We start from the raw sequence: 23,723 nt of genomic DNA, 5'->3' as shown, positions 1-23,723 counted from the left end.
AGCACTCCAAAAATCTCATTTTATACTCCAAACTTTCTATATTGGGAAAGAAAAATACATTTGTGATGAGTGTAAAATGAGATTTTTGGAGTGTCAATAACATTTCCTTACTTATATATATATATAAAGTCAGAAGGCAAAAACAGTGAAACATTCATAATTTTAAAATTGTTTCTCCCATTAAATTTTCAAATAAAATAAGAAATTCATAAACAAAAAAAATATAGAGCCAATTGACACATGCATATGCGTGTGGCAGCAGGCTAGTTTACATAGAACGTGAATTAAAACCATTTTGACTATTGAGCTGCTTGTGTTTGTTAAAATATGAGGTAGTGAAATCATTTCAATTTATATTTCTCTATATGTGTTTACTAACACATGAAATAATAAAAAATGTGTAATGTTTATCCTTAAAATTCGTAATCTACGATTTTAAAATCAAGAATCAAATCAACTAGAGGAGACTACTTGCTCTAATTCACTTTCTTTACCTCCTCTATACCTAACTACTTTGATTCCTTACTTCCCTATCACGTGTTCTCAATTTCGTGCTACATTTTAGTGGTAATCGAAAATCAAGCGAGAAATTACACTTAAAGAAGTGCAAATGAGTTACCTCCAAATCAAAAAGAAAAATAAAGTAGTGCTACATTGAGCTCAGAACAAAGAACTTAAAATGAAATGGAATTTCTTCATATATGGTTTATAACATCATAATTCATAGTGAATAATGAACAACACATTTGCTTATAAATTTGAGATTATTTTCTTAGTAGAGTCGAACCAAGTTGTTACAGACTTCAGCACTAAGAACCAAATACAGAGGAAAAGAAAGCAAATTACTAGTTAAAATCATAACACTAATGCTAATTATCATAAGCAGCTGAGGATCTCTGTGAGTTTCGACGCAGCAGCTATTCCGCTAGCTATAGCACCTTCAACATTAGGACTAACACAGAAATCTCCACAGATAGCAAGCCTCTTGTTCTTATCCCAAAGGCATTTCTCGTCTCCGGCTACGCTTGCGGCTGGAAAAGCACTTCCCCTACAAACAAAAATCCAATGGTATCACACAGCTTTAAAGCATTGCAGAGTATCAAGAATGAACTCAACTATATATAATTGATTTTAGACTGCATTTTGAGATTACACCTTCACCTAATTATTTCAGATCCCCAAACTAACAAGTATTTTCGTTCCTGGTGTGGACTTTAAAGTTAAACTAATATAACAGAAAGAAAAAAAAAGAGAAATTTATAGAAACTTTGATGCAAAGATTTTTCTAAATCTCTAACTGTGCATTTCACAGATTGGCTTAGGCTTGGACAACATTCAAAGGGATTCTCATTGAGTGAAAAGACAGCTACATTATAAAAGACATATATCTGTGCGATTAAAACCAAGTACAAGAATGCACGAGAGGAAAGATTGTTCAGGCTGATTCAGCCTAAAAATCGAGGTAATTGACCTGGACTGTCTTTTCTGGCTTACTAATATAAGTTTGGTCCCCATACTGAACCGAATGGCCCAAGTTCAAACAGTACTTGTATTGCTGGCCGAAAAAGGTCCTTTTACTTATGTTTGCGATATGATTAGTATTAGACAACTAGCACTAAATATTGAGTTCTAGAATATACTGACCATCTATGAGCTTTCTTGAAAAAGGCGTGTGGAATATTAAGTCCCATGCTTTGAAATTCTTGGAATAGTTCTTCAGCCACTTTTGTCAATGTTGCATTCGAAAGTTTCTGAAGTCCAGTTTGAGCAATTACACTCTGAGCATACTCCATTGTTGAATGCAAAACCCATCGCTCGCTTAAAAAAGAAACAAATAAACGAAAGATGGCAAAATGATAAGGACAACGCCAACACCAAATAAAAAAGACGAGGTGGATTGTTATATTCCATGAATACCTGGAGGTAGAACGGCCAGGCTTGCTGCTGTCACAATGAGCCCAGCTTAAGACTTCAGAACTTTTTATTGAGAAACCTTTGAAGGGTATCTGAGTCATAAATTAGGCACCAGGGTCAGCCCAGATCAACATCAAATACAAGAAAAGAGAGTTCAAACTAAAAATGTGATACAAAAGGTTGCAGGAATACATGAAGCCAAACCTAGCATCCCGAGAAAAAGGAAAAGTTGAACCATGTAGAATTTGATGAATGCAGAGTCTACAGATGACCATATAACTTTAAGGAGACATAATAAATATCTTACCGATGACACAGGCTCTGAAAATGCTATCATGAGAGCAAAGCATGGACGGACAGGAATAGCATTTAACTTAACCGCCAACTCTGGAACTAAATTTAAATCTGCACACATCGCAAATGGTTAGATCCACAATGCTATTATGCTATTCTTCAGAAAACAATGCGGTCAAGTTCCAAGTAACCGGTAAGAAAATAGGAGGCTCTATTCAATGCAATGACACTTTGTAAGCATTCCAACTGTTGTTCAATGTGATGCATCCTACTCAAGTTTCATTTCTTCCATAGCTAGAGTCCAATTGGTCAGAAGAAGGAAGGGATATGTAGTAAAAACAAGTATTTGCTGCTATGTCAGGTTTGTAGTATCCACGTAAATATTAACCAAACAGGACAAGATCGTCAATTTGACCCACCAATAGGACAAAGTATGCATAACATAAACCACTAACACTGACAAGCTCACCAAGAACTGCCACTTAATAAAAGGACTAAATATTGCAGACAATTTTCTAGACATACTTCAAATAAAAAGAACTTGAAGGAGTGTGTTCAATACCAAGAGGTGGCTGTCTTCCTGTAACACTTGTAAACCTGGGCGAAACTAGGTTTTTGTCTGTTGCAACCACTCCCTTAAACTGGCCAAGATTTTGCCCATCTGAACCTATCAATGACCACAAATTTTCATCCTCTAGCCACTCCAATCTCCCAACACTCGCCCCAAACTTACTTTCCACTCCTAAAGAAAATTATAATGCAAAGTAAGCAATTAGGGATAATGGAAGTAGATATTCAACCTTGAATGGAAATCATTCCAACAAAATCAGTAGTTTAGTACATACCGGGCTCTTGGCATAATGCTCTGCATATAGAATTCATGCCTGGCATACCCACATATCTCTTACTTATTAATCCTTCCTAAATGAAATTGATATTCAGATTGGCTGAAATGACATTTCTCAACTATAAAATAGACGAGACAGATGGGACATTTGTTTAACAAAACTCAGCAGAAACAACAATAAGAGATTGAAATTTTTATTATAAGACTAATAATAACAGAAAAGAGCGACATAGAGGATAAAACATATCCAGAAATCCTTACGATTATAACTTGGAGCCAACTTAACACGACAATACTAGACAAACACATAAATGATGTAATCAAGATGAAGCATAGGTACTCATGAGCCAACAGATTTCACAAATGACATATGTTTCCAGTCATTACAAAACACGCTTGCTGATTAAAGCAGTACTTGCAAACCTGTTCAAGGTCAAAAAATTTGTTGGAAATGCGATCAAAGAAGCCAAATTTCTCTTTCCAGCAAGCAACAAGACCCTTTGATTCCCATTCACGAACAAGACCGAGAACCTCGGTTTTGTTGGCATTGAAAAATGGAGCACCATGGTCAAACAATAGCTCCTTCTCATCTTCAACAACTTCTCTATATGAATTTGAAAAGGATATAATAAGTAAATTTGTAGTAAGAACCGAAAGAGAAAAGAAACTCATTTGTAACAACTCCTTCCCAGGTTATTTGAATTTCCAAATAACATTGAAATCAAAGGGCTTTCTTTCTTAATGAAATGGTAAATGTACTAAGTGGTCATATCTGTTTGTACAACAGCGGTAAACCAACCGATACGGCATTTCAAAATAGGCAGTCATATCAGTTTGAAAACAACTTGAATAATTTAGCAAAATCCTCTAACATTTCCCTAATCACATACATTAAAACCTCAGTCTTTCTCTAACATTTCCCTGATCTTATGCAGTGTGCCAAAATTTTCCCACTAACCAAACAGAGCGTAACAAAGAAAACCCATTTCTGACAACCAATTGCACATTTAATCCCCAAACAAAATCAAAAAATTTTGAAAAGAAAGTGGACCTAAATTTGTAAAACAAGAGTAGAAAAGGTACCTTCTCTGAGACATGCGGCCGCCGGGGCCTCTGGCAGACTCGAACAAAGTTACAGACACTCCATTTCTGGCGAGAGTTGATGCACACACTGCTCCTGCAACTGCAATATTCAAATCAGTGATCAGATAATATGATTTAATCACGAGATTAAACAAACAAAATACAAATCAAAAGGAAAAGGGAAAAGTAAAAAATGGGTTCTGAAGTTTGATGCTTTTACTTCCACTTCCCACCACCGCAACTTTAGTGGTATTCATTGCTTCACTCCTGCTCAAAGTCTGCTCCGCTCTCTTTCCTTCCTTCCCACTGTTCGTTGCTTCACTTCCCGGCACAAACTGAGGTAGTTGGTAGTTGGATCTCTACTATTAACTCAGCTTTCTGCATTATTGTTGGACCATTAAAGATTCAAGCTTGCTCTTAACGGGCCTCAATAATCGGCCCACGGTTCTACGAAAATGAAAGTACAGATTTTTTTTTTAAGAGTTTTAATAAAAAGTCTACAGTACTGTTCATTTTAAAGAAAAACCATATTTTTACACTAAAAAGTCAAATCTGATATTATTCATTTTACCCTTTATTTTGTTCTTATCATTAAAACTCAAAGTTTTCAAGCCTTTTTCATTAGTTTTTTTTTTCTTTTTGTTATGGTCCCTAGGACTTCATTTTATTCTCACCTTTTTTTTTTGAGGAATTTAATGTAAAATTTTGTTATATGACGTATTGTGTTCCAATTACAAATATTTGAATTTTTTTTCCTATCATGTCTTGATTATAGAATTTATTTATATAGCTAAGATATGACTCACACCCTAACTCGTGAATAGTCCTTATTCGCAGGTTAGGGCATGACATCAACAGACTTTTTTTTGGGGTTCCTCGATGCTTTAATTTTGAATAGTGTGATGAGTTCCATTGGCTAGAGTATATTATGAAAAAAGATGCAGCATATTGTATTTATTGCTATCTATTTAGTCGCAATTTTCAACAAAGAAGTAATGATGTCTTTGTTGGGAAAGGGTTTGAAATTTGGAATAAATGGTTAGAATTACTTAGGGGACATGAAGGATGTGTTTCTAGTATTCACAATAAAGCTAGCAAAAATGTTTGGATCTAATAAATCAAAAACAACATATTGTGTCACATCCCAAACCGCCTTCGCCGTAGCACGATATTGTCCGTTTTGGGTTACGCCCTCACGATTTTGTTCCTAGGAACTCACGAGCAACTTCCCAGGGGGTCACTCATCCTAGGATTGACCTAGCCCAAACTCGCTTAACTTCAGAGTTTCGATGGAATCCGAAGCTAGTGAGTTCCCAAAAAGCCTCGTGGTGTATGGAGATGGGTATATAGATATAAGACACATTACTCCCTCTCCATTGGTCGACGTGGGATGTTACAATCTACCCCCCTAGGGGCCTGACGTCCTCATCGGCACACTCGCACCACACGGCAAAGTGGCTCTGATACCATTATGTCATATCCTAGACCGGCTCCGTTGTAGCACGATATTGTCCGCTTTGGGCCACGCCCTCACGGTTTTGTTTCTGGGAACTCACGAGCAACTTCCCAAGGGATCACCCATCCTAAGATTGCTCTAGCCCAAACTCGCTTAACTTTGGAGTTCTAATTGAATCTGAAGCCAGCGAGTTCCCAAAAGGCCTCGTGCTATATGGAGGTGGGCATGTACATATAAAGCACATCACCCCCTCTCTATTGGTCGATGTGGGATGTTACAATGACTTGATTATGATTTCATAAAGCATGATTCTATACTCAATGTTTATAGATTGTGATCGATGGTCTGTTTTTACTAAATATCACATACTTGTATTATTGTCACTCACCCAAGCCTCGCATTTTATCTAAGTATCTGATTGGCCCAATGTACTATTTCTATGATGTAGACATTGATTTTACATGTGACAGGTCTGGGGAAACTACGAGAAAATGCTTGATATTTTGGATTTTGTTAAATGGTCCGAAATCCTTGCTCTTGTTCATTTCCATAAGGTTAATCTGGAACCCTAGATTCGAGCAAATGGGAATTACCCTCATTAGACCTTGTGAATATAAATTAGATTTACCATGTTTATTACTTATAATCCAATTAGGGAATTATATAGAGTTCTTTAATTATATTCATAAAATGACATGTTATCGCATTATTTGATTAACATAGTTAAATGCTAAGATCGTGAATTGTTTAATTTATGGGATTGTGGAATGACATTGAATATGATTGTTATTATTATGATTATTTTAGTTGATCAAGGTAGCTTGAGATTAATATTGTGTTTCGTTGGTTATTTGATATGTTACATGATGTGGATGTATCACGTTGAAGATAAGGTGAATTATGTGATAATTGTTCAAGTGTAATGTATGACGAACTACAAATGACTTGATCCCTATTGAGGGTACGTAGGCAGTCTAACGAGGAGGTTAGATGCAGCCATAAAGTATACGAAAAATCACTACGAAATTCAATTCTGGAGTTGTAATTTGCCATATTCCGGAGGCGGAATAAGTTTGAGATACGAGTTTTTGTGACGTCACGTGTTGATCCTGGCGTATGTCGAAATCGGGTTGTGATAACTTTTAGTGGTATCAGAGCTTAGGAATTAGGTCCAAGTCCTATACCTATGGTTGTTAGAAATGGTGTTAAGGAGTTAGATTGTAGTGATAATGAATTTTCACTCAAATCTTGGATGTTGATGATTGTGAATTGAATCATGAGCATATTGATGAATTCTTGTTAGTGGTGGTATTCTTTGTGTTTGTATAAAGATTGGTGTTAAGATCGTGCTGAGACGACGATGATTGTATTTCTGAGTTGAGGTATAATGTTGTCGAACTTGAGTTAGCTAAATCTGGATATAGCTGAAGTGTGAACGTATTTGTGCCTCATTATTTGTTTAAATTGTTGCTTTGGTGGATAATGAAATGAATTGAGTTGAATGGGAGTAGAAAAATTTTAAAATGTCATATTTCATGTTATAGCTTCAAAGATGAGCGCTTGATTAAAGTCTCAGATTAATCTTGAATTGGGTTGATATTATGTTATGCATTATGAAAATTTTGAACGTTAAGATGATTGTGAAATTGTGACAAGTAGATGGAAAAATCGTATTATACCTGTGTAATTGAGAGATGTTGAATTGGGGCGAAACAACTCATGGATGTGGAATTGGGCAAAATGACCCATAGAATGTGGAGAAATGGTTGAACGGGCACAAAGGCCCAATGCTTTCGGGAGAAAGCATGTGTGGGCTGCGAGAATTATGTGTGGGAAGGTATACTTGTCAGATATATTACGATCCTTTATGGTCTATTAGTCACTTATTGGGATAAAAGAAAAAGGTGATAAAATTGTTGTTTTGCCAATGATGTGATTTTGCTCGGAATTTCGGATATTTGATTTGCCAACTCTGATGGTTTGGCTTGAAATTCTAATATTTATTGAACTAATGAGGACTGTGGCTTGATGTATGATATTTACTTTGCCAATGTGTATGGCTAGAATTTCAGATAAATTATTTGAAGCCGGAAGTGCGGTGTGTAATTGTTGATTATGTTTTGATTAAGTTGTTCAGTTAACCTCTTTTTAGAGTTTTGAAGTTGTACTAAGAAATTCATAAGTATCGTTATTACCTTGTACTGGAGTAAGAACGCTTTCATTTAAATCATGGATATAGGTGATTGTGAATCGATTCGTATTTACGTTATAAAATTCTTAATCGATGGACCATTCATCGTGATTGCATGAGAATTAGTATTGTCGCTGCAAAAATGACAATTATAAATCAAAGTTCAAAATGTCGAATTTGTTGATAGGAAATTGTGTTAAGTATCGTTATTACCTTGTACTGGAGTAAGAACGCTTTCATTTAAATCATGGATATAGGTGATTGTGAATCGATTCGTATTTACGTTATAAAATTCTTAATCGATGGACCATTCATCGTGATTGCATGAGAATTAGTATTGTCGCTGCAAAAATGACAATTATAAATCAAAGTTCAAAATGTCGAATTTGTTGATAGGAAATTGTGTTATTAGTGCAAAGGAACGATACTAGAAATTTCGAGGACGAAATTTTTTTAAAGAGGGGAAGAATGTGAAATCTCATTCCTAGATTTCACTGTTATAATCTACATATTTGTTTATACCATATTTAGGGCCTCGTATTTAGATCTCGTACAAATACTCTGGGGACTTAAATGTAATTATGTGATAAAGGAAAGGGCAAATATGTAATAAGTGAAGAGTCCTTATTCTATAAAAAGACCCATCACCCTCATAATTAGGGGAGGTTAATTCTTAGGCCTAACCCCTGATCCTATCAAAGCTTTGACTCTCAGAAGCTCTCTCCCTCACTCCCCTCACCATCATTAGAGAACATCAACTCTAGCCCATTATTTATGTACTGAGGAGCGAGCCCTTATTCTATAAAAGGGACTCCCTCACTTTCATTAGAGAGCACCCATTATTCATGTACTGAGGAGCGATCCCTTATTTTATAAAAGGGACTCCCTCACCTCCATTAGAGAGCATCGCCGCCAGCTGAGCAACCGCCTCGCCACGAGCATCACTCATAACTCATCACTTATGTATTGAGGAGCGAGCCCTTATTCTATAAAAGGGACTCCCTCATCATCATTAGAGAGCATCGCCGCCTACTGAGCAACCGCCTTACCGCGAGCATCAACTCTAGCCCATCATTTATGTATTGAGGAGCGAGCCTTTATTCTATAAAAGGGACTCCATCACCATCATTAGAGAACATCAACTTCTAGCCTATCATTCATGTATTGAGGAGCGAGCCCTTATTCTATAAAAGGGACTCCCTCACCTTCAACGCCACAAGCCGAGCCAACCAAGGCAACATAAGCCACAAGCTGAGCAGCCTCGCAGCATGTGCTACTTCTAGTTGAGCATCATTTCAGATTGAGCACCGCCTCATATCGAGTATCAGTTCAAGAGAACATCTAGTTACTTCGGCCCACACATAGACTGAATTTCAAGTCTCCAGCCAAAAGACTTTCTTGACTGAAGACTTAGGGGACTATTGTTTATACCATATTTAGGGCCTCGTATTTAGATCTCGTACAAATACTCGAGGGACTTAAATGTAATTATGTGATAAAGGAAGGGGCAAATATGTAATAAGTGAGGAGTCCTTATTCTATAAAAGAACCCCTCACCGTCACAATTAGGGGAGGCAAATTCTTAGGCCTAATCCCTGATCCTCTCAAAGTTCTGACTCTCAGAAGCTCTCTCCCTCACTCCCTTCACTTCTCAGAAATGCAATATCAGTGTGGACGTAGCCCAAACCTTGGGGTGAACCACGATTCATCTTGTGTTATTTACATTTCATGCAGATTCACGATTGGATTTACGTTGTTCCAAGACCTTTCGGTTTTTATGCATCAACATTTGGTGCCGTCTATGGGAATCGATACGAAAAGTTGTGTCGGTTCTCTTTCATTTTTTTCAACTCCATCGTGAATCTGCAAAAACCCAAAAACAATCATCACCAGATTCCTCATCACTCTGGTTGTCATCACCGTCACTATTGCTATCCGAGTCAGGGTCAAATTCATCATCACTATTCAAGTCACCCGCATTCGCCAAAACTGACACATCTTCAATGTCATACGCCAAATCAGCCGGCCTCTCATCATCCAAAGTATACAGCATAACCACACGATCATTCTGGTCGCTCATATCATGCAAATGGATCATACGGTGGCTGTCAACCATGAAAGCACGAGCCTTAGGAGACAAATTGATAAGCTTCTTCAGGTCCCAGTAGCAACCCCAATTGATCAACAGTATCGAAACTGGGTTTTCAGAGGAAGAACACAAATCTGGGTATACATACTTGTGAATCTCCTGAAACAACGAGACAGGGTAGCACGCGTATCGGATCGAATTGGACTCCAGGACATGGAAGATGATTTTGAGGGCACAGAGCGAGTCTGTATCTGAATTTGATGAACAACTCAGAGAATCTCACAAAATAGCAGAAGTTTTCGAAATCCAAGTTAAGGGTTTCGATCAATCTTCCGAATAACGAGATTTCCCTGCTGAAAATCCGGCATTTGAGCTTTTCGGAAGGCAGAGCAAAGGAAGATGTTTTCTCTCTGGTGACCGGATAATTTCCTCTGAGATCGTCGAATGTGAGGATTTCAGGAGTTTTGAGAAGTGGGGCGACGGCAGATGGAGATTTGTACAGAAGTCATCAGACAGTTTTGGAAGTTTTGAGAGAGTTGGATGTTGATGTTTTGGCGCTGCAGGATGTGAAGGCGAAGAAGGAGAAAAATATGAAGCCGCTGTCAGAAATGGTGGCGGCGTTGGGGATGAATTATGTTTTTGCCGAGAGCTGGGCGCCGGAGTACGGCAACTCCATCTTGTCGAAATGGCCGATTAAGCGGCCCAATGTCAAGAAAATCTTCGATGACACCGATTTCAGATTCCTTACCGTAGCTGGGCTTCCGACCGTACCCAGATTCGAATTCAGCTGGGTTGCCTCGTACTCGGGCTCTCTCCTGTACCTAGATCCACAACCTCCCAGTGATCTAGACACCCATCATCAGCAACCTCCTTGCTGACATTTCCCGAATAATTGCTTCCACTACCATCATTAAGATTCGTCATCGAATCATTGCAATCCAAACTGCTCCCACTCGGACTGGTTGTCAGAAACTTTAAATCGCTGTCATGGATGCTCGAATTGTCATTCTCTCCTCCGGTTGAACTCATTTCCACACCCACGAAGAAGATAAGTGGTTGTCAGAAACTTTATATTTCTTTATGCTATTTCTCAATTATTCTGTAAATGATGCCATCAGAAATGGTGAGTCTGAAGGGTTTAATTAACCACCCACATGGATGGCTTTTGTCGACCACCCACATCTACATGGAAAAGCTTGCTATAGGTTTGCTGTAAAGCAAGCATGCAAATCTGCAAAGGAGCATGCTTTGAAAAATGGACCCATTATGTCTACTTGAGCAAAGAAACGCAATGGGAAGCAGAAACAAAAGAAAAAGCAAAGCAGAAAAGAAAGGAGAAAGCAAAAGAGAAAACAAAAGCAAGGAATAAACACCCTACCAGAATTATGTGATTTGCTTTTCTTGTTTTTGTATAATGTGATTTATTTTTCTTATCTTTCAGAGACATCTGTATAAACCCCATCAGAGGGTAATAAAAAAAATTAAAAAAATGGCAAAGCCCAAAATAAATGGGCTGGAATGTTGTGTAGTGGGCGAAGGCCCATAAGCTCAAAATAGCTCCAACCAGGTGATCAAAAGAACGCCCAGTACTCCAAAATTATTCGGCAACCCGCCACTATTACCACCAACCAGGTGATCAAAAGTACGCCCAGTACTCCAAAATTATTCGGCAACCCGCCGCTATTACCACAACCAACCACGTGATCAAAAGTACGCCCAGTACTCCAAAATTATTAGGCAATTTGCACTATTACCATTAACCAGGTGATGAAATGTACAACCCGTACTCTAATATCATTTGGCAACTAGTCATTCATGCCACCAACCAGGTGATGAAATGTACAACCCGTACTTTAATATCATTTGGCAACTAACCATTCATGCCACCAACCAGGTGATGAAATGTATAACTCGTACTCTCCTTCATGCTACCAACCAGGTGATCAAAAGTACACCCAGTACTTCAAATTATACATGAGCATTACTCATGTCATTCATACATAAACAGTTATGAGCATCACTCATGACAATCATACATAAACATTCATGACCATCATTCATGTCAACATTCATGAGCATCACTCATGTTAACATTCATGAGCATCACTCATGACAACATCCATGAGCATCACTCATGTCAATCAACATAAACATTCATGAGCATCACTCATGTCAATCAACTTCAAAAGCTTCATTTACAAAAGCTCTAGTTTTAAAAGCCTCATTTACAGAGCTCTAGCTTCAAAAGCTTCATTTACAAAAACTCTAGCTTCAAAAGCTTCATTTACAGAGCTCTATCTTCAAAAGTTTCATTTACAAAGCTCTAGCTTCAAAAGCTTCATTTACAGAGCTCTAGCTTCAAAGCTTCACTTACAAAGCTTTACCTACAAAGCTTCAGTACAGGGTATACAAATACCGCCTCCGAACAACCGCCACTTCGGCCCATATATGGATTCAATTTGAAGTCTCCAGCTAATAGACTCTAATGACCGAAGACTTGGGGGACTACATTATGTACCATATATTGGGCCTCAACGGGGCCTCATAAAAAATACTTGGGGGACTTATCCCATTATTTATGTACTGAAGAGCGAGCCCTTATTCTATAAAATGAACTCCCTTACTTTCATTAGAGAGCACCCAATATTCATGTACTGAGGAGCGATCCCTTATTTTATAAAAGGGACTCCCTCACCTCCATTAGAGAGCATCGTCACCAGCTGAGCAACCGGCTCGCCGCGAGCATCACTTATAACCCATCATTTATGTATTGAGGAGCGAGCCCTTATTCTATAAAAGGGACTCCCTCACCATCATTAGAGAGCATCGCCGCCTACTGAATAACTGCCTCGCCGCGAGCATCAACTCTAACCCATCATTTATGTATTAAGGAGCGAGCCCTTATTCTATAAAAGGGACTCCCTCACCATCATTAGAGAACATCAACTCTAGCCCATCATTCATGTATTAAGGAGCTAGCCCTTATTCTATAAAAGAGACTCTGATAGGATTTTTAACGTCTATGCAAATAGGGTCAAAATCACATGAAATACTTGCAAGAATACAAGGATATTGTAGTATAGATGCTCATGCAAGGTCGTTTTCCTCAAGGACTATTTGGATAATTTATGTAGAAACAACTCCTAATCAAAATACTTAGAATGAAAACTTGAGAAAATAGAGTTTGAGATTGGGTAAATAAAAAAAACGAATTTTAATTAAAAACTAATATAATCAAAGAAAAGATTTTTAAATACCAAGTTATAAAGGCACTAGGGTTCCACCATCACCTAGCAATCCTATGAATTTCTACCAATTACTTACGATTTACACATGTTACTTCGAAGGTTAGGTTTTCCTAATATATGTTCTCCTCGTGATATTCAAGCAAGAACATATATCTAACATGCAATCCGTCTGTGATATTCAGATCGAATATGAACATGCAAGACTCATGAAGTTTTATGAAAACCTTTTTAAGAACCATGCAACCCCTAAGAATGTGATATTCGCTTTAGGTGGAATTACAATTATTAATCACAAGAAGCAATACTCAATCCTCCGGTGATATTCCGACCGAATTGCATCCAATTACTTGTCTAAACATCCTAATGGTGGCCAATCATCAAGATAATTAGATAGTTTAAAACAGTGATCAATAATTCAAAGTGCGCATGCAATCAATCGTAAGCAATTTAAATAAAAATTACATATTCATGCTAAGGCTCAAGGTTTCGCCATAGCAAAAAGAATTAGTTATGCATATTCATAATTGAAATCATAGAAAATATTATTACAAATAAAAGGAATGAAAGCACCTTGAAGTAGAAAATCTCCAAGAACCCTAGCCAAGTTCTTTGTCTCTGAAGTTGAATAATAATAAGCGTAACCTAAAACTGTAGACGGCCCAAGCAATATATTTGCTCCGCCCCCACAAACCCTAAGACATAGGTTTTTTATTCCAACTAGGAAACTAAGAAAAATAATAAAACATCTTAGAAAATAAAACCCTAATTAAACTAGGAGAATCTGCCAATTACTTGTCCAGCCACGTTTTAGCCTCAGATCTCCTCCAAATCCGGGCCAAGATAGGTTGTTTTAAAGATAAGGGCGTTCCGAACACATCTCCAGAAGGTCACGAAACCATCCGAGGTCATCTTGGGCTCCAAAAACGCACTTTAAGCCCAGAAACGTCATTTTCCAGCACCGCGCATCGCTCCTTTATTTTATCGCCAGCAAATAACCGCTTGATGGAAAAATCCCAAATTTTGATACGACCAAGCTAAGTGACTCACGAACGTCGTCCAACTGGAATTACTCCAAAATTCGTCCATTTGTCCATGTTTTGCTCCAGAGGAAGTCGAAAGTCCTATATTGAAAATACAATTCAAAGTATCAAAATTCTTCCAAAATATTAACCAAAATATACCAAGAATAGGGTTAAATATATAATATAAAATTCACTTATCAAAATACCCCCAAACTTAGCTTTTTGCTTGTCCTCAAGCAAAACAAGACTAGAAAATAAGAATAAAAACTAACAAACTTGGCACTTAACTAAAACTTAGCTAAAACAAAATTCTCATTTTCAAGTTGCAATCCATAGAAAATGTTAAAAATCAGAACATCTTTTCAAAAGTTCCAACCAATCCCACCACAGAGTCTAAGCCATTTAGAATCAATTAGAAAAGAATTCACAAACTTCCTTTGGTGTAAAGTGAACCAACATAGTTAAAGAGACTCGACCAAAACTCTCACCTCTCATCCCTTTATTCATACTTCACACACTAACTTTAAATATAACTATTTTTCTTTTTCTCTTCAATTGTTTCCTTTTTTTTTTTTTTTTTTTTTTTCAGTAACAGTAGTGGTCGTGCAATGTCGGTTCACTTAAGCTTTCTATCCAACCCATGTAGCGAGCTTTAGGTCAATGACTCCCAAACCACTAGGGCTTTAGGGCACTAGGTGTAGAACACCCCTACGGACTTATTAACCCGAGCTGGAAAGGCTACGAAACCAACTAACCACCCTGCCTCATGCCAAAACTCTACCGTTTGACGCGAGAATCACTGCTGATTAGGCAGGACTGGCCCGGTTACTAGGCAGAACCTCGGGTGAGACAATTATTACTTTATAACACAAAATAACTTTACTTTTTTTTAGAACAAAAATAAAAATACACTTGGACAAAAAGCAAGTGTTTTAATCTCACTCCCCACAAACCATGTTCGTGTGAATGTGCAAATTTTTCAAAGTATAACTCGTGAATTAGTGTCTAAGTAACGACAAATAGAAAAGACTCTACTGTGGGATTAATCGTTACCATGTCCATTTGTTCTAATGTTTAAAATAATCTATGGATATTAACTTAAAAACCAAAAAAACTTTAACTGACAGAAAATAAACATCCTAAATTTTTACTACTTTCCCACCCCCAAACTTATTTCACACTTTGGCCTCAAAGTGTGGAAAATAAATATAAACTAAAAAAAAGAAAAAGCAAAACGAGAAAAGATAAAAACAAAAATCGAGACCAAAAACTAAAAGAAAAAGGAAAAGAAAATAAAATAAAATAAATGAAACAAAGAAATTAATGAACAAAATTGAAATAAAGAATAGAAAAAAAAAACAAAGGAAAAAAAATCACCTGACTGAAAGAATCAAAAAGCCCACAAACCACAAGGCCGAAAAGAACATTGGGTGCCTATGCGAAATGGCAATGGCATGCAGAAAAACGTGGGAAACATACATTGGGCTGCAATGAAAACGGCATGCAAACACATCAAAGCCCACTAGCAGCGGCATTGCCGCATACGCATGCACACACGTACATCCACAAACCATCCCTATTCTATAAAAGGAACTCCCTCACCATCATTAGAGAACATCAACTCTAGCCCATCATTCATGTATTAAGGAGCTAGCCCTTATTCTATAAAAGAGACTCCCTCACCATCATTAGAGAACATCAACTCTAGCCCATCATTCATGTATTAAGGAGCTAGCCCTTATTCTATAAAAGAGACTCCCTCACCTTCAACGCCACAAGTCGAGCCAACCAAGGCAACATAAGCCACAAGCCGAGTTGCCTCGCAGCATGTGCTACTTCTAGTTGAGCATCATTTCAGATTGAGCACCACCTCATATCGAGCATCAGTTCAAGACAACATCTAGTTACTTCGGCCCACATATGGACTGAATTTCAAGTCTCTAACCAAAAGACTCTCTTGACTGAAGACTTGGGGGACTACTGTTTATACCATATTTAGGGCCTCGTATTTAGACTTCGTACAAATACTCGAGGGACTTAAATGTAATTATGTGATAAAGGAAGGGGCAAATATGTAATAAGTGAAGAGTCCTTATTCTATAAAAGGACCCCTCATCCTTACAATTAGGGGAGGCCAATTCTTAGGCCTAACCCCTGATCCTCTCAAAGCTTTGACTCTCAGAAGCTCTCTCCCTCACTCCCTTCACTTCTTAGAAATACAATATTAGTGTGGACGTAGCCCAAACCTTGGGGTCAACCACGATACATCTTGTGTTATTTACATTTCATGCAGATTCACGGTCGAATTTACGTTGTTCCAAGATCCTCCGGTTTTGTGCATCAACAATATTTATATTATTTCTTGAGAATTTATTTTAATTTGTTTGAATTTAGTTTTTTTTTTTTGGTAAATAAACTAGTTACAAAGTTTGAAGTTTGAAAATTAATTATTTAAAATCTGTAGATCTTTCGAGGTCACAATTTATATTTTCAAATTGATCTCGAAACTGCGAACGTATAGATGAAAGCCGTCTATGAGTCCGGATTATAACGGTATAGTTACAGACGTTTGACATTGTGTTACTAAACTATAGATTTTAGAAATTATTTAAACTCCCACTTTGAGGAAAAAGTCCAATGAGGTATGTGCTTTTATGGCCAATCAGAAGTAAAGGTTGGAGGGAGGACCAATCAGAAACAAGAAAGGAGGGAGCAACCAATCAGAAAATGAGGGGAAAAGGAAAGGAAAAAATAAAATGGGGGGAGGAACTGGGTCTTATGACCCGTGCGACCCAATAGGCGGAAGCCATAGAAACCGGTGGCCTCTAAGCCAATTTCCAGCGAGTTGAAGCGCCTCAACACCTAGAATTCATTCCCCATCATCCCCTCTACCTATTCCACCCAAAATTGGAGGAAAATTGGCCCCGAAATGGCCTCGTGCTATATAGAGGTGGGCATGTACATATAAGGCACATCACCCCCTCTTTGTTGGTCGATGTGAGATGTTACAATAACTTGATTATGATTTCATAAAGCATGATTCTATACTTGATGTTTATAGATTGTGATCAATGGTCTGTTTTTACTAAATATCACATACTTGTATTATTGTCACTCACCCGAGCCGCGCAGTTTATCTAAGTGTCTGATTGGCCCAATGTACCATTTCCATGATGTAGGCATTGATTTTACATGTGACAGGTCTGGGTAGATTACGAGAAACCGCTTGATATTTTGGATTTCGTTGAGTGGTCCAAAATCCTTGCTCTTGTTCATTTCCATAAGGTTAGTCTGAAACCCTAGATTTGAGCGAATGGGAATTACCCGCACTAGACCTTGTGAATATAAATTAGATTTAGCATGTTTATTACTTATAATCCAATTAGGGAATTATATAGAGTTCTTTAATTAGATTCATAAAATGACATGTTATCACATTGCTTGATTAACGTAGTTAAATGCTAAGATCATGCATCTTTAATTCATGAATTGTTTAATTTACGGGATTGTGGAATGACGTTGAATATGATTGTTATTATTATGATTATTTTAGTTGATCAAAGTAGCTTGAGATTAATAATGTGCTTCGTTGGTTATTTGATATGTTACATGTTGTGGATGTATCACGTTGAAGGTGAATTATGTGATAATTGTTCAAGTGTAATGTATGACAAACTACAAATGGCTTGATCCCTATTGAGGGTATGTAGGCAATCTAACTAGGAGGTTAGATGCAGCCATAAAGTATATGAAAAATCACTACGAAATTCGATTATGGAGTTGTAATTTGCCATATTCTGGAGGCGGAATAAGTTTGAGATCCGATTGGTGACGTCACGTGTTGAACCTGAACGTATGTCGGAAGCGGGGCGTGACTAACAAGAATTCATCAATATGCTCATGATTCAATTCACAATCATCAACATCCAAGATTTGAGTGAAAATTCATTATCACTACAATCCAACTCCTTAACACCATTTCTAACAGCCATAGGTATATGACTTGGACCTAATTCCTAAGCTCTGATACCACTAAAAGTTGTCACACCCCGATCTCGACATACGCCAATGATCGACACATGACGTCACCAAAGCATGATATTGAGATTTCTAGCATGGATGATGGATAAGTTACTTGAGGGAGATCGCACATGGAGCTCAAAGAATCACAAACTTCCATCATTATCATGTAGAGCTCTTTATGACTATCATTGACAAGCAACTTGTGGAATTAAATAGTTGCTTTGATGAAGTAAATACATAATTGCTTCTTTGTTTAGCATGTTTGGTCCAAATGATTCATTCTCAGCTTTTGATGAACAAAAGCTAATTTGTTTTGATAATTTTATCTGAATGAATTTTCTACTTGTCAACTCTTGGCACTTCAAGATCAACTTGGGCATTATATTCTTGATATGCATTTGAGTGTTGAATTTTCTCAATTGAAAGGAATTTGTAGTCTTGCAAAAAAAAAAAAGTGGAGATGGGGAGGAATAGAGTATATAATCATATGTATTTGTTAATTACGTTGGCTTTACTTCTACCGGTTGCTACTGTGTCAGTGGAGAGAGCCTTTTCCGCTATGAATACTGTGAATAGTCTATTGCGTAACCGAATGAGAGATCAATGGTTAAGTGATAACATGGTGGTTTATATTGAGAGAAATAATTTTTTTCATTGATAATGAAGCTGTAATGCAGTGTTTTCAAATTATGAAAACGCTTCGCGGACAATTGTAATTTGTTCTATAAGTTATGAATGATGAAACTATGATTTAGTTGTTAATGTTATTATATGTCTAAGAAATGTTTGTGAACTTTAACATGTGACCATTCAAATAATTTTTCATAAATCAGCCACCCTGTGGCTCTACATATTTAATTAAAATGTGAAATTAACAACTCCCTTGGGATGCTCTTAAATACATTGTATAAACTGAGATGACCACTTACTACAGCTTGTACTTGAGCTGTTTTTTAATTGTAATTCTACAACTTGTCTTTAAGCGGCAAAATTACTACTAAAAAACGGCTCAAATACATCGTTGGTCGTATATAACAACTAATTTAACTAAAAATATTGGGTAAATTACACTTTCATACCTTAGGTTTGGAGTCTATTTCAATTCCTTACAACATCTTTAAAACATTTCACTTTCATACCTTAAGTACTATTTTATTTCAAAATAATACCTCTGTTACATTTTTCATCCATTGATATGTTAAATGCTAACGTGGCTGCCACATATATGTCACGTGGCTGCTAAATGTCTGCGACGTGGCAAATAAAATAATTTTTTTTTAAAAACCTGAATTTTATCAACAAAAATAAAAATAAAAATTGAAACCCACATCTGCAACAAGAAGAAGAAGAAGAAGAAGAAGAAGAGGGAGGAAGAAAGAAAAAAAAAAAATTTGTCCCTCATCCCCTCAGCGACCTAGAAGAAGAAGAGGAAGAAGAAGAAGAAGAAGAAGGAGGAAAAGAAAAAAAGAAAAAAAATTTGTCCCTCCCCACCAACAACCCAGAAGAAGAAAGAAGAAGAACCCAGAAACCCCCTTCCTCCCCCCACCCCCGGCGACCCTCCCCCCGCCCGGCGACCCTCCTCCCGTTCCCCTTCCCCCCCCCCCTCGGCCGACAACCCTCCCCTCACCCTGACCCAGCTCCCTTCCTCCCTTTTCTTCTTCTTCTTCTTGCAGATGTGGGTTTCTATTTTTATTTTTTCTTCTTCTTCTTCTTCATCATCTTCATCTTCTTCTTCTTCTGGGTCGCTGGGGGAGGAGGGAGGAGGGACAATTTTTTTTTCTTTCTTCCTCCCTCTTCTTCTTCTTCTTGTAGATGTGGGTTTCAATTTTTTTTTGTTGAGAAAATTCAGGTTTTTAAAAAAAATAATAAAAAATTATTTTATTTGCCACGTGGCAGACATTTGGTAGCCACATGACATATATGTGGCAGCCACGTCAGCATTTAACAGATCAATGGATGGAAAATATAACAGATGTATTATTTTGAAATAAAATAGTACTTAAGGTATGAAAGTGAAATGTTTTAAAGATGTTGTAAGGAATTAAAATAAACCTCAAATCTGAGGTATGAAAGTGTAATTTACCCAAAAATATTTGAATAAATCAAGTTTTGAACTTTTGACATGTATCATTCTTCTCTATTAACGTGGATGCTAATCAAAGTCATGAGATTACTTTTCCGAATATAAAGTTTTCAGATTCCTTTTTTTTGGGTTTTTCATTCGTCAATATCTTGTGTATTCCTTTGTCAAGAAAATAAACAAAGGTTTTTGACATTCATCATTCTTCCCCAAGTTTTCAGATTCCTTTTTTTTGGGTTTTTCATTCGTCAATATCTTGTGTGTTCCTTCAAGAAACCACCCCCACCCAATAAAACATGAACACCATCAAACTTCGAAATCGTGTGTGTATATAATATCACATGGTGATTTAGTAGTTTGGAGACGAATTTCAGGTATGTATTTCACACGAGTATATCTTGTGTTCGATTCCTAAAGCTGATGGTAATTGCATTTTTACTAAAAAAATGATTTCAAAACCTTTTCTCTAATAATTTTTATGTCATTTAAAGGCACTTCCTATACGGCTGCAATGTGAACGATGAAGCTTTCAAGAAATAGAATTCAAAGTCTTCATCTAAAAAACCCTTCGATATAAAGAAAAAGTCTCCATTAAACCCACTTGATCATATTTTGTACAGCTTTTATGTGGGACTGGGACCCGGTACTAGTACGGACAAGACAAAATGTCATTATGCAGATTGCATGACACTCAATACAGGGACCATCTCGCTATTTTAAGGTTTTAGGACTTGTCAAGACCAAATGTATATTAATTTACATTAACATATGGGTATACATAAAGTGTGTGTGAGAAAATTTTTTATTTTTGTTTTTGAAATAGAAAGAGAGAGGACGGGAGTGATAGAGAATGTGGGAGTGAGAATTTTTTTTAATTTTTTTTTAATTTTATTTATTTATTTATAATTAGTGATGTGTTAGGATCACATGTAGGTGAGGTTTTGAATAAAAAAAACAAAATTTGGTTGTGTGAAATTACATTTTTGCCCCATATTTCTTATTCACGTTCTATTTTAATTAGAGAGTTAAACTGGTAATTTCATAAGGTTTTGGTTAACAATGAGTGTTTTATTAATTAGTAGAGATTCAAAGGTTTGAAATATTTTAAGTTGGTTTTGTTTTATTAAGTTGTCAAATATGTTAATCCTTTGAATCTAAACTAGTATAATTTTGTGGCTAATATGCATTTGGTTATCACATGTTCGCAGAACGAAGACCTTAAGAGAGCATGACCCTATACAATAAAGTCCACTTAAACACGGTTGGTTCAACAAATTCTCTCCTTATCATATCTTTGACAATTTAACCATAATGAAGCCATCTATTTATTTTAGAGACGGATTTTCTGCCCTCCCACTTCCTGTGCCCTTTTGTTTTGTGTGATCATGGTTAAGCCACGTCAGTATTTTATATTAATTTTTTATAGAGATAATAAGACAAAAAAGAATAGTAATATAAAATGTTGACGTGACTTAACTGTGACCACACAAACATGAGGGCACGGGAAGTGGGAGGGCAAAGAATCTGCCTCCATTTATTTTAGGTGGCTATCTCTGATATTATGTTTTTTATTTTTATGTTCTTTTAGGAAACCTTGACAGTATGAGAGGATGTGAGCATTCGATTCAAAACTAATTAAAAAGAAATGAAACCATTTATATTAGGTAGGATTTCATCTTCAACGTTTGCATGTGATCCAATATTCTACTGGATAGGGTGTTGGGTTTCTACGCATGCATCTTGAGTTCAAAACTCCTTCATCTCCTAAATTATTGTAATAGTTTTGAACTCTCCCCCCCTCCCCTAATAATAGTAAAATTTAAAGGTTATTCACCAAATATAGGACGCAGAATAGTACATAGTCGATGAAAACGTTGCCGTCTTTGTGCGTTTTAGCACACGTTGAAAGTAGAAGCCTATAATAAAGAGCAAGGGTTTTGGACCACTTGATTCAATGCAGGGCCGTTTCTAAGATTTTAAAGGCTGTGTGTGAAATTAATAATAAATAAAAAGAGTTACAAATATAACGTTCACTAAATAATCAAAAGCAGTTCAATCTTAAATAACCAAACAAGAAAAAAAAAACTTCAAAAACTCTAACTTTAAAGTTTCACTTGAATATATAACATTATTATATAATAAATTGAAAATTACCGTTTTTTAAGGTGTTATTATTGCCATTAAAAGTATCTTATTGTGCTCCAAATTTTTATATTTAGAAAGGAAACAAATTAAAGCTTATTAGGAATGCACAATGAGATTTTAAAGTGTTAACAAAAATAATTTTTAAATATGAAGCATTATTACATATAAATATTAGGTGATAAAAATTTTAGGAGCCTCTTTAAATTTGGAACATTGTGCGACTGCACATTTCGCTCCCCTTCAACACCTCATCTGATTCAATGTCAATTGTATTGGGATTAAATTTGCTCATATTCTTAACTACTTGCTTGTTCTGAAGGTTATTAGAATTAGGAGGTTGGATTTGGGGCCAACTCGTTCAGGTTGGGGCATGAGGGTGACAAGCTAGGCTTATGTAAGTTCTCTTTGCACTTACAGTCGGTGTAAGGCACCACCCATGAAATGCACGACAAAATTACAATATTATGTCTTCTTCTCAGAGTTTAAACAAAATTACAGTTGAATAAAATATCGCTTTTAATAAATAAAAAATAATAATAATTATTATTATTATTATTATTTTTCACACATGATATTATTAACACTAAGTGGATTGGGAAGTAAACTAAGTTTCACACTAGGCTAGCCATAATAATGTTGTTCAAATTCGTATTTGGCAAAAATCTAACCATAGACCTCTCATCTACAAATGGAGAGGAATACCACTAGACCGCAGTATAAGTAACAAATAAAGTTTTTTTTACTTAAAATAGTCTCTAACGTTGACATAACTCCTTAATTTGGTCATTAAGATTTGAAATCAATACAAGTAGTCTCTGAGTTTGTTCACCATCAATTATTTTAGTCATTATGTGAAAATTCTCCATTAAATAAACGACAAAAAATACCGGTAATTTTTATCAAATTATTTTGACCCATTGTTTATTAAATGGTGTGTTTTTGTTATTTTTGTCATTATTTAATTTTTCATGAAAATGTTAAAATAATTTATGGTAAACAACTCAGATTATGCCAATTTCAAGTCTTAGGCATCAAAATAAAGAGACATATCTCCCCCTTTTTTTTTTTTTTTCTCTTCCCTCTTATTTAAATGGTTACAGTTAAGTCACATCAACTTCTAATATTAATTTTTTTTATAGAAAAATAAAGATAAAATAGAGATATGTGAAAGGAGAAGATGAGATGGAAAAAGAAGAGGATGGAATCCTAATCCGTCTTGGATGCCGCTTGAAGCTTGACATTCTGACTTATCCCCATATAACATTACAAATAAATGGTACCAGTAATAGCATACGCGCCACTTACATGGCGAATGCCATTTGGTTCATATT

At 36.3% G+C, this 23,723-nt stretch overlaps 1 protein-coding gene across 2 annotated transcripts; it reads right to left on the bottom strand.

Moving 5' to 3' along the window:
- Positions 1-674: 674 nt before the first annotated feature.
- On the bottom strand, positions 675-4,519 carry LOC126624772 (uncharacterized). Of its 2 annotated transcripts, none has more exons than XM_050293885.1 (9): positions 4,359-4,519; positions 4,139-4,238; positions 3,479-3,659; positions 3,054-3,129; positions 2,771-2,950; positions 2,222-2,319; positions 1,918-2,006; positions 1,645-1,818; positions 675-1,048 (listed from the first exon to the last, which is right to left on the bottom strand). In XM_050293885.1, exons 1-9 carry the CDS (start codon positions 4,393-4,395, stop codon positions 877-879), a joined length of 1,107 nt encoding a protein of 368 aa, XP_050149842.1. In that variant the 5' UTR covers positions 4,396-4,519; the 3' UTR covers positions 675-876. The 2 variants fall into 2 exon arrangements, with proteins under 2 accessions (XP_050149842.1, XP_050149844.1); XM_050293887.1 differs by having other exon boundaries at positions 2,222-2,322; positions 2,792-2,950.
- Positions 4,520-23,723: the final 19,204 nt, after the last annotated feature.

The sequence above is a fragment of the Malus sylvestris genome, chromosome 5 (genome assembly GCF_916048215.2).
Source record: "Malus sylvestris chromosome 5, drMalSylv7.2, whole genome shotgun sequence".
NCBI lineage: Eukaryota > Viridiplantae > Streptophyta > Magnoliopsida > Rosales > Rosaceae > Malus > Malus sylvestris.
Note: the sequence above shows the minus strand (reverse complement) of the source record. Positions and strands in the feature narration are given on the sequence as shown.

Bases quoted from the DNA above. Each gene is read 5' to 3' on its own strand.
- LOC126624772 (XM_050293885.1), bottom strand. From the start codon at position 4,395: ATGAATACCACTAAAGTTGCGGTGGTGGGAAGTGGAA. The intron at 2,951-3,053 runs GTATGTACTAAA...AATTTTCTTTAG, and splicing joins AGCATTATGCCAAGAGCCCG to GAGTGGAAAGTAAGTTTGGG. The intron at 2,007-2,221 runs GTAAGATATTTA...TTTATGACTCAG, and splicing joins TTTCAGAGCCTGTGTCATCG to ATACCCTTCAAAGGTTTCTC.